This window comes from Rutidosis leptorrhynchoides, chromosome 6, assembly GCF_046630445.1.
Source record: "Rutidosis leptorrhynchoides isolate AG116_Rl617_1_P2 chromosome 6, CSIRO_AGI_Rlap_v1, whole genome shotgun sequence".
NCBI lineage: Eukaryota > Viridiplantae > Streptophyta > Magnoliopsida > Asterales > Asteraceae > Rutidosis > Rutidosis leptorrhynchoides.
Genome location: NC_092338.1, coordinates 256,182,669 through 256,195,365, shown reverse-complemented (window position 1 = coordinate 256,195,365; position 12,697 = coordinate 256,182,669). Strand labels below are relative to the sequence as shown.

Sequence of the window (12,697 nt, the reverse complement as noted above, 5' to 3'; positions counted from 1 at the left end):
GATGATAAAACTCAATTTATCAACTCATATTCGTCATGAAAACATTTTTATTGTTAGCCATGACCACCTCACTCAAATTTCGGGACGAAATTTCTTTAACGGGTAGGTACTGTGATGACCCGGGAATTTCCGACCAAATTTAAACTTAATCTTATATGATTTTGACACGATAAGCAAAGTTTATTAAACTGAGTCTCATAATGTTTGAATTATTCCCATGAATGCATTTGACTTTGACCATCTCCGACGATTCACGAATCAATTGTTGTTAATAAATATGTATATATATATATATATATAAATAAAAATATATATGTTAATTTGAATTAATAAGATACAATTTAATCATTTGGAATGGGGAATGTAAAGTAATATACGAAGTAATTACGTCGTTATCAAAATGAGTTTATATATAAATATATATGATTTTTATACATAATTATTAGTATATATGTATTTTATTATACATACATATATAAGTTATATAAATATTACGTGTTGAAACTTCTAATATATATTTCTATTATGAAATAATATAATATAGTAAATAGATATATAATGGTTATATATATATATATATATATATATATATATATATATATATATATATATATATATAACATTATTAATGTATTCATATTTACATGAAGTAACTAATATGCAAACACAACTATATACTATTATATATGGAATTATGTAAATATTAAATATTCAATATATGTATTATATATTAGTGCATAAATAAAAATAGTGATATTAATATATGAAATTATTAGTTAAAATATAGTTAATACATTATAATAGCACTATCATTATTATCAATAAAACAAATATCAATATGATGAATATTATTAATTTAAATAAAATAGATACATTTAATTTGATATATTAGTATTACTAATATGTTTATTATCATTATTAATATTATTATTATTATTAATATTTAACATTAATATTAACATAATGAAATACCATTATTACTAATATATTATTAATAATAAGTTTAATTATAATCTATAAATATAAATAATGCAAATAAAAGAATATATAAAAGAAAATATAATTATAACTAGATATTATACGGATATACATATGCATAAACTATTACATACAAATATATATTAAAAATCAGTATTTATATTATAAAGGTAATTATTATTAGTATTTCTATGTATTATTATTATTAATAAATATCAAATAATTAAAATAAAGAGTATATATATACAATTAGATAAACCAAAATTTATTCCCATCGTGATCCCTTTATGACAGAAATTTTTGTTTCTGTCTATCCAGTTGTTAAACATCACATTCGATCGTACCACTCAGCTCTCAATCAAGTTTCCTTTTTATTTTTTTATTTTTTTTTTATTCAACTTTCTGTAAATGATAAAAAAAAATGTGTCGACTATGGGATAATATAAAATACAGCCATATGCAGTATTATGGAATCCAATTGACTTTACAATAACTTGTATCAATCCCAAAAACCCTTTTCATCTTTCATTTTATCGAATTCAAATCAGAGAAGTAAAGAAAATGGGTCACGTACCCTGTTCTTGTGTAAATTTTCAAACAGAACGATTTTTAAACGAATTTCAAAAATGATAAATGCAGTTCTGTTAGGAATGTACTAGTTGATCTATCTGCAAAGTTTGGGTTTTCAATTCTTCGTATTGAATTCGAATTCAAAGAGTCAAAGTTTACCAAATAAAAGTCAACAGGTTGTTTATAATGAAATTCGAATTAGTTTTCAAGTTTCTGGATCAATTAATGATTTAGGAAGTTTCTATGGACGATTTATTACATATTTCGTGTATTAATTTTTGCTTCAAAATGTTCGGATTTCATAATCTAGTATTGAGTTCATCGTTATATTTTTTTTTCAGCATACGTACCTGTTACTGCCTATTTTATTTTTTTTGTGTCTGTTGATTTGAAATCCCAATTACAAGAGGTAAATATATCTTTCAATATCCAATCCTAATTCAAAATATTTGATAACTGTTAACCTGTTTTGATTCGTATGGATTTAAGATTGGTGAGGAAGAAGATGAAAATGTATAAACAAAATAAGGATTTTAATAAATTCTGGGGGATCATAAAACAGATAAACGGGCCACAGCCCACTGGTTCAAAGTGTTAGCATGTATTCGATAGGTCGGGAGTTCGAGCCTTGCCTCTGCCATATTTGTTTTGAAGCCCTTTTAGAGAGGTAGACATTATTATTATTATTATTATTATTATTAATATCAATTTTTAATGTTATTATTGATATTGTTATTTTGGTTATTATTAATTATTGTTATTAGTACTAAAAGTTATAAGGATTATTATTATTATTACTAAAATGTATTAGTTAACATTTATCATTATTATTAATTTAGATATGACTAATAGAATGAGTATTATTACAATTATCATTATGATTATGATTAAAAATTGTTATTATTATATAGTCATTAATTAATATTGTTATTATTATTGTTATTAAAATCAATAAAAGTATTATAATTAAAAGTTTGGAATTATTAGTATTAGTAATATAGGAATTATTACTTTCACTATGATTAGATTAATATTAATATTATGAAAATAATACAAAGTTCTTTCATTAATAGTGATCTTATAACTATTAGTATTATTATTATCATCAACGTAAGTATTATTTTTACTAAAACTACCATTATTACCGTTATCAGTATTATCTATATCATTATTACTAAAATAATTACGATTACGAAAATAAAAGTTTAAATGACATTACTAAAGTTGTAAGCATAAAAATAAGGAATTTATATATAAATACATATTAAATACACATAACTTAACCTATAATAATATACATATATATAAAATAAAAATATATATAATGAAACTCATTAATCTACTACATATAAATTACATCACTAATAATAATATATTTTTTCGATTACAATTATATATTAATGAATACATAAATGATATAGGTTCGTGAATCCGAAGTCAACCCTACACTTGTTCAATATCGTCGTATGTATTTTTACTACAAAATACAATAGGTGAGTTTCATTTCCCTTTTACTCATTACATTTTTGGGCTGAGAATACATGCACTGTTTTAATAACGGTTTTACAAAATTTATATGCGTGAGTTTCATTTATCTTTTTACCCTTTACATTTTTGGGCTGAGAATACATGCGCAACTTTTATAACTGTTTTGCGAAATAGACACAAGTAATCAAAATTTCATTATATGGTTGAATGATCGAAATCGAATATGCCCCTTTTTATATAGTCTGGTAATCTAAGAATTAGGGAACAGAAACCCTAATTTACGCGAACTCTAAATATATATCTATCGGGCCCAACAAGCCCCATCCAAAGTACCGGATGCTTTAGTACTTCGAAATTTATATCATGTCCGAAGGAGGATCCCGGAATGATGGGGATATTCTTATATGCATATTGTGAATGTCGGTTACCAGGTGTTCAATCCATATGAATGATATTTTTTGTCTCTATGCATGGGACGTATGATTATGAGAAATGGAAGTATGAAATCTTGTGGTCTATTAAAATTATGAAATGATTCTTTATGATAAACTAATGAACTCACCAACCTTTTGGTTGACACTTTAAAGCATGTTTATTCTCAGGTACGAAAGAAATCTTCCGCTGTGCATTTGCTCATATTAGAGATATTACTTGGAGTCATTCATGACATATTTCAAAAGATGTTGCATTCGAGTCGTTGAGTTCATTAAGATTATTATTAAGTCAATTATATTTGGATATATTATGAAATGCTTTACATTCCTGTCAACTGTCGATGTAACGAAAGTTTGTCTTTTAAAAACGAATGCAATGTTTGTAAAATTTATCATATAGAGGTCAATTACCTCGCGATGTAATCAACTGTTGTGAATCGTTTGTAATTGATATGGACTTCGTCCGGTTGGATTAGGATGGGTCTCTACACATGTCTCTCGAACGCAGTGATTGGTTATGCGCAGAAGTTGACAAACTGGTTAAAGCAAACATCCTGCGGGAAGTGTGGTACCAAACATGGGTCGCTAATCCAGTGTTGGTGAAAAAGGCTGACGGTAATTGGCGGATTTGCGTCAATTTTAAGGACGTTAACAAAGCTTGCCCTAAGGATAACTACCCTCTTCCAGAGATTGACTGCAAGGTAGAATCATTATCGGGTTTTCGGTACAAGTGTTTTCTGGATGTATACAAAGGTTATCATCAAATCTTTATGGCCGCAGAAGATGAGGACAAGACATCTTTTCATACACCGCAGGGTATTTATTGCTACACGAAGATGCCCTTCGGATTAAAAAATGCAGGCGCTACCTATCAGCGCGTAATTGACGCAGCTTTCAAACACCAAATTGGTAGAAATCTTGAAGCATATGTCGATGACTTGGTAATTAAAAGTAACACCGAAGAACAGATGCTCGCTGACATCCTAGAAACGTTTGCGTCTCTGCGCAGGATAAATATGAAACTTAACCCACTAAAGTGTAGTTTAGGGAAGAAGAAGGTAAGTTTCTAGGTCATGTGGTGACAGCGCGAGGAATCAAGGCGAATCCCAAAAAGATTGAAGCAATTGATAATTTACCATCTCCAAAAACAAAGAAAGATGTGCAGAGTCTAACCGGAAAGCTCGCGGCGATCACACGGTTTTTGTCAAAAGTTGTGGAGCGGCAGTTGCCATTCTTCAATACTTTGAAGAAATGTTTAAAGAAAAAAGATTTCGTATGGACTCAGGAAGCAGAATCAGCTTTTCAGGAGATGAAGAAGGTACTTGAAGAATTACCAACACCCACTACGCCAGTAACAGGTGAATCGCTTACGCTGTACCTTGCGACATCAAAAGAAGCTGTCAGTTTGGTTCTCATCACTGATCGTGGAAAGTTAATCCACTTTCTTTTGTCTATATGTATGAATTATCTATTTCATTTGCAATTAATGATGAGGTTTTCTAAGACGCAAATGCCAGTCTACTTCGTAAGCAAGACGCTGACAGCAAGCGAAGTAAATTATTCACCTATTGAGAAGCTAGTATATGCGCTAGTCCACACAGCGCGACGTTTGCGTCGATACTTTCAAGTACACCCAGTTGTGGTGCTAACTGACCAACCAATTAAACAGGTTGGTAACTGCCTATATTGCGGCAATGTCCGGGCATACCGCATTGACTAAAGCAATTATCTTTCTTACAGGTGTTATACAAGCCGAATGGCTAAATGGGCAGTTGAGTTAGGGGAACACGGAATAAATTTTTCTTCGCGAAGCGCGGTTAAGGGTCAAATACTTGTGTAACGACCCAACCCGTTATACAACCGAAAACACGACCTAAAAAAAAAAAAATTTGTGATCCAGTGTATCTGGACGGCGTCCAGTTATCTGGACGACATCCAGTTGTGAAAGACAGGACGGCGTCCAATCATTTTGGACGGCGTCCAAATGCACTGTAAAATTCTGTTTCCAAGTTCCAACTTACGCGAACGAAAAACCCGCTTCCCGACACTTTTAAACTAAATGATTTTCACAAAATGTTATAATAATTAAAACTAAGCATTTTCCACAATAAAACCGAGTTTTATGACACGGGGCCTACATCGGCCGTTTTACGACTTTCGTACAAAATTACAAGTTTTCGACCACGTAAGTTTTAACATAAACTAAATACCGAGCATGGCAATTGGGGATACGCTACCCAATCCTAATCAATCCAAAAGCACGTCTTCTAAAGAGAACTACGCAAGTCCACTAGTCCCCACGCTTACCCGAGCCACCGCCTCCTCTCGAATCTATAAAAATGTAAACAACGAGAGGGTAAGCAAGTGCTTAGTGAGTGAGAATATACTACATACATATATATGCATAAAATGAATACGCATCGCCAACACACAAATAGTAAACACATACCGCAATCCGAGCATAACTAAGCAATGTTATACCTAACGTACCACCAAGCCAAATCCGTAAGATTAGCTACAACATACAAAAAGTATATATACGCATATACAAAAATACAACTGATAATACAACAAGGTTAACCCCTTAACCTTAAACCCATGAAGGTTGGCCGAACAACCCGAGCCTTAGTGAATTCGCACAACCCGAGATTCACTTCCTTCACCACTTCAACAACCGAGGTTGGCTTAACTACTCGTGCCTTAGTGAATTCGTACTACCCGAGATTCACTATCTCATCAATAAGATGACCGAACAACCCGAATCATCATGAATCCGCACTACCCGAGATTCACTACCTCCTCAAAACCCACATCATCGGGGTTACACCACCGTAACTCAATACCAATCCCACTACATCGGGATTATATAACTCCATATCACAAGTCCATGTGATTACGTACACACGAAGTGTGCACCTCACCAAAGGTGGTCAACCAAAACGTACAACCGTGCCAATTGGACTTATTACACAAGCCCATCAAATCTACCTATATATGAAGTGAGTTCTATAACCGAGAACCACTTCACCCAACCCGCACCCATCCTACACATACATATGCACATAGGATATTAACACTCACCTTGTCGTCTTGATGAATGCAACCGAACAATTCCACAACACGTCAATGGAAAGTACCTATTCCATTATCACAATACAAACAACATAATCAGGGTGGACTTACAATCAACCCAATTGATACTTAGTGCAATTTCGACCCAAATGCACTTCCAAGCACAAACCGTGCCCAAACTAACCAATAATCACTAACACAAGTGAAAGTGGTCCTAATATGCCAATTAAACCCAAACACAAGTGTTAAACACTCGTCTTGCCCAAATTGACACCAAACCCTAAGTTTGACCCAATTCAAAATTAGTCAATCAAAAACCCCTAAATGGGTTCCAACACTTCTATAATCACTAACACTAGTGATTATACCCATTATCAAAGCCTAATCATGTCCAAAACGTCAACCAACCTAAAACCCGCCAAGTGACAAGAATAACTAGTCACCATAAACCCACTTCATCATCTAAAAGGGTTTTACAACTAATCAAGCTCACACCCTAACTTGAATATCAAATCTAACAAATGAAATTCGGAGTTTGAACTTACCAATACTACCACAATGTAGCCGTGAACGAGATGAACAACTTTAGAACTCGAGCTTTGGCGAGAATCCGACTCCTTCCTCTCCAAATCAAGCTCTCTCTCTCTCTCTTTCTCTCTCTAAACTCTTACTCTCTCACTAGATATGGATGAGAGTGTTTGTGTTGGTGAAGATAAGGTTGAATGAGCTCAACCTTGCCCATTTAGGGCTTAAAACCGGCCATCAAGTGAAAAGACCAACATATCCCTTTTAAAATCTTAAAATTACACAGCTGCCCGACAGACCAATTGGACGGCGTCCCAAATATTGGACGGCGTCCCACTCTTCAGTACTGGATGGCGTCCCAAAACTTGGACGGCTTTCCCATCAACTGAACCAGACTGAAACTGAAACAGGGTCTTACAACTTGCGAATTACCTAACAGAGTTTCCCGCAGATGTTGAAGCATCGGCTGAACATCAAGACAATGCACCAATTCTGACGCCGTGGGAGTTATACACCGATGGCGCCTGTAGCGCAGTGGGCGCAGGTGCAGGGGTAATTTTAACTGGCTCGGATGGTGAAGAGCATACGTATGCGTTGCGGTTTAATTTCGCTGTTACAAACAATGAAGCAGAATATGAGGCTTTATTAGCGGGTATGCGGATTGCGAATAAATTGAATGTAAAAGTACTGCACGCTTATGTAGACTCAAAGCTAGTATGCAGCCAAGTTTACGACAACTTCAAAGCCCATGACATAGCCATGCAGTAATATTTATCGCTTGTTAATAACATCGCCGATCAGTTTGAAGCTTTTCAAGTTTCCCATGTAATGCGAGGGCAAAATAAGAAAGCGGACGCACTTAGCAACTTGGCCGCATTAGCCTTTGATCATCTGGGGAAAAGAATTCTCATAGAAGAACTGCATGTGAAATCCATTGTTATAATGCCCTTAGTGGCACCTGTTGAGGAATCCAGCTCAACATGGATGACACCCATCATTACTTTTTTGCGGGATGGCACGCTGCCCGCGGATTCTGTCGACGCAAAGAAAGTTCGTACTAAGGCACCAATGTATGCCCTTGAGGGTGATGTCTTATATCGAAGAAATTATTTAGGACCGCATTTAAGATGCATTGGTCCAAATGAAGAGGAGGAGGTTGTACGCGAGGTGCATGAGGGTGCATGCACTCTTCACTCGGGGCACAAGTCTATTGTGTCAAAGATTATGCGGCTTGGTTATTATTGGCCAACAATATACGCAGACACTCCAAGAATAGTTAAGCGCTGCGAATCCCACCAAATACATGTGCCAATCAGCAGAGCACCTGCGCATCCAATGATTCCAGTCTCCTTACCATGGCCATTCTACAAGTGGGCAATTGACATAGTCGGACCATTTCTAAAAGGCCGAGGTAATATAACCATTTATTTCATATCATTACACTACATACATCAGTATTGTACGATACTCTGCATACACAGAAAATATCAAATTCTTGATTGTTGCAATTGACTATTTCATAAAGTGGGTAGAAGCGAGACCGCTGGCAACAATTTCAGGGAAAAGAGTGAGGAATTTTGTATGGGAAGACATTGTCTATCGATTCGGTATACCAAACGAAATTGTTAGTGATAATGGCACACAGTTCGGGGGGTCCTTTTCACAGTTGGTGCGCAGAGCTCAATATTAAGCAAACTTTCACATCCGTTGCGTACCCGCAAGCAAATGGCCAATGTGAAGTTACCAATCGAGATATAGTGGCCGGAATAAAGGCCAGACTGGGTCATGGCCGCATAGGTTGGGTAGATGAGCTGTCAAATGTGTTGTGGACACATCGAACAATGCCTAAAGCAAGCGCTGGTGAGACTCCGTTCAGCTTGGTATATGGGTCAGAAGCCGTTGTGCCTGCAGAAATTAGGGTACCAACGTTCCGCATCTAGAATTTCGATGAAGAATCCAACTCGGAAGCTTTGTGAGAGAATCTTAATTTTCTAGAAGAACGCAGACTCTTTGCGGCAGTCAAGGAAGCTAACAATAAGCAAAAAATCATGAAGTATTATAATCAACGTGTGCGTTCACGCTCTTATAAGTGTGGGGATCTAGTATGGCGTCAAAACAACGCAAGTCATGCAGAAGATACTGGGAAATTGGGCCCCCGCTGGGAAGTCCCATACAGGGTAGTAGGAGCAAGCAACACTGGGGCATACCATCTTACTACATTAGATGGGAAACCTGTGAAATGCACTTGGCATCCGACGTTGTTGAAAAAATGTTACATGTAGCTGGTTGGACCTGATCATTCCAACATGCTTTAGCACATTATTTTTTCTTTTAATGTAATTACCGTCCGTTTGGATGTGTCGCTGTTGTAATCACATTTAATGCCAATGAAAATATTTACTCGCGCATACCTTTTTTATACGTGTTTTATCTTGTCGTATACGGTTTCCTGCCTACATAAGGGGTGTCCTCTAGCCTCCGCGGCAGAAGCATGTTTGGTTACAAGGCTAGACATACACAGCAGGTGAAGGGAATTGGTTTTCCCCTAGCCAAGTGCCACGCAGACTAGAAGGCTACAAAGTCGACTTAAAATACAAGAATTGGTTTGCTTGTGCAAAATAACTCTCTTGCATTGGTTTCCTTGAGGAACTCTTAAGTATCAAAACATTAGTTTGTTTTTAGTTGTGTTGCTTACCATACAGCTAAAGTGCACCTCTAGTACATGACAAAGCAACAACGCAGTAGCTTTTGAGTCTAAAAAACTTAGGGTGCATTTGCTAAAATATTGGTTTATTTTATGCAATGCCCGTGTATGCGCATAAGTTTTGGTTAACCCACGTGCATAGGCATGCGGTTTACATTTATTTTGATTCGCGATATATAAACACTAAAATAAAGACGCATGCAAAAGATACAAACATAATATACATAAATATACAATGTGAAGTATTGTTTTAAACGCCTGCCCAACATGGGACTTAGGGCTCCAAAAATTTAAATACATAAACCAGCCTAAGCATAGGACTTACGGTGCAGTTGTTGGGGCATTGTTTATAGTTTACAAATTTTCCTTTAAGAGCTGATTGATGGAGGTGTTGGGGTCCAAGGAGAATGCTGTGAGCTTCGAGATTTCAATGCATTGGATCGCTTGTTCAGCGTCCATGAGTACTGCGGCCGTGTCCTTGATATATTTCTGGATGGTGTCAGGATAGGGGGAGCAAAGTCGCAGCATTTGAGCACATCCCTCACAACCTTGTTGCGGTCATGCTCCATGTTCGCGTTTACATAAGCATTGAACTTTTCAGTTACGGGCTCTGAGTCCATGACCTTTTGCGTGATGGTTGGGAGTGAGGTGTGCAGCTTCATCAGGTCCGCTTTTGTAAGCTCGCATCCCGTTATAGCATCATCTTTTTCTCTGTGGACCTTCTCGAGTTCAGACCGTAAACGCTCTGCCTCTACCTTAGCTTGATCCACGGCCCCCACAAGCTCGTGGTTCTTCTTCCGCTCGGCAATCAAGGTGGTTTTCATTTCTGCCACAGCAGTTTCAGCAACCTTGCGTGCTTCATCCGCATCTCTCCTATTGTTTCTCAATTGATCAACACCTGCCTGCAGCAGACCAAGCTCAGTTTCCTTTCGCAGTGCCACTTGGTACAAATTGTTGGAGCGATGAGTGTAATCTACAAACATGCTAAAAAATACGAGGCCATTTTGAATGATGGCGTCATGTGCTTGGTGGAAAGGCAGCGCGGAGAGTTGGTCGCGGAATTCCGCCGGAAAGATTTGTTGCAAAAAGGCAGACTGCTCGGCGGCGTTCTCTGCGGAGGACTCGGTGAGCTGGGCTAGATTAGCCAGGCGGAAGCTACCCCGTGGTAGTGTTGGTGTAGTATCTGAATCCAAGTCTATGGCCTGGTCTTTGGAGGTGGCAGTTGCTTTGAGGTCAGGATTCACCCGCGGTGGTGTTTGATGTGTATCATCAATATGCTCTGCGAGGACTTGCATAAGTTAGAACAAAAATAATGCTCCTGTTAAACGAATAATGAAATGCTTACCAGTAACTGGAGGAGGCAGGTTTGCGGATGGCTGCTCTATGGGAACAAAGTTGTCATTCCGCATATCCTCTTTTTGTTTCGAGGTGAGCTTCTTCTTCTTGGATTGGTTCGTTTGTAGGGTTGCGGCTTCCTTGCGTTTGTTGACCGAGGTCTGCGAGGCAGATACCTCATTCTCGCCAGTCTTTTCTTGCTCTAATGGATCCTCCACATTCTGTTTGCGGAAAGAGATTGCCGCAATCTCCTCCATGGTTAACACCCTCTTCATCTTCATCTCTGCATACACAAGCACGCAGATTCAATGCAAACTTATATGATTGTGTAAATTAAAATACACATAAAACTATTCCTACCCTTGCCATTCGGTGCGACTATGGCTGGTCGCATGTTCTCTCATGGCCAATGGGCAGATATCTTCCCCAACCGCAGCATCACGTTCCCATAAGCGTGGTGGACAAGCCGTGTGCTGAATTGGCTTCCTCATCATCCAGTTTTGGGGTTTTGTTTACATCTTTGGCTATGCCATCGCACCATACCAGGGTCTGCGGAAAATTCGTACCCACAACGGTTTGGTCGACAAAGAAAAATGTTTCCTTCCATTGGCCGGCATTGGATTTGGGGGTTTTCGTAAAGTTTTGGCGTGCAAAAAAGGTAAACCAGGACTTATGATGAATGGCAGGGCGGTACAGATGACAAAATACATTGACCATGGGTACTTTGTTTAAAGCCACACACCACATTTCGAAAAGAACAATCTTTCCGATGGCATAAGGGTTCAATTGCCCTAATCCTACGTGATAATGATCTAAAACGCCTAAAAAGAAATCCAACGGTGGTACCCTAAAGTTTCCATGCTTAAAGGCGTGTTCGTAAATGGCCACATTTTTCTCCGGTGGTTCGTGGGCACGTTGATGGACGAGGGGAGGAATCGGGTTATATTGTTTTAATGGCGGATATTGTTTCACTAACGAATCTATATGCTTCTGTTCTATGACCGATTCTACGCTATTTACATATGTCTCAGTTGTGACGACCCGAAAATTTCCGATCAAATTTAAACTTAATCTTTATATGATTTCGACACGATAAGCAAAGTCTGTATTGTTGAAATCTCAAAAACTTTGAACTGTGTTCATGTAATCATTTGACCTTTGATTACTCCCGACGATTCACGAACAATTGGTTGTAAATAAATATGCATATGTATGTATGTATGTATGTATATATATATATATATATATATATATATATATATATATATATATATATATATATATATATATATATATATATATAAATGTTATAAAAATTATATGTCGAAATTTATATTAATAAAAGAAAATAACTTATCAAGTAAATATATATATATATATAATACTTATAAATATATAAGACAATTATATTTAATATACAAACACATATTGTATAACGTATTTATATTAAAATGAATAAATAACATTCAACATATGTTATATGTGGTACGATTATAATATATATATATATGTTAAATATAATTATACATTAAAAATATAATTGTTATATTAATATTACTATTATTACTTTCATTATTATTGATAATGTTAA

The 12,697-nt window shown here is 36.2% G+C and overlaps 1 protein-coding gene across 1 annotated transcript; it reads left to right on the top strand.

Annotated features, from left to right (window-relative positions):
* Window positions 1-8,701: 8,701 nt before the first annotated feature.
* On the top strand, window positions 8,702-9,007 carry LOC139854468 (uncharacterized). Its single transcript, XM_071843771.1, has one exon. It carries the CDS (start codon window positions 8,702-8,704, stop codon window positions 9,005-9,007), a length of 306 nt encoding a protein of 101 aa, XP_071699872.1.
* The last annotated feature ends 3,690 nt before the right edge of the window (window positions 9,008-12,697 follow it).

Bases quoted from the DNA above. Each gene is read 5' to 3' on its own strand.
- LOC139854468 (XM_071843771.1), top strand. From the start codon at position 8,702: ATGGCACACAGTTCGGGGGGTCCTTTTCACAGTTGGTGCGCAGAGCTC.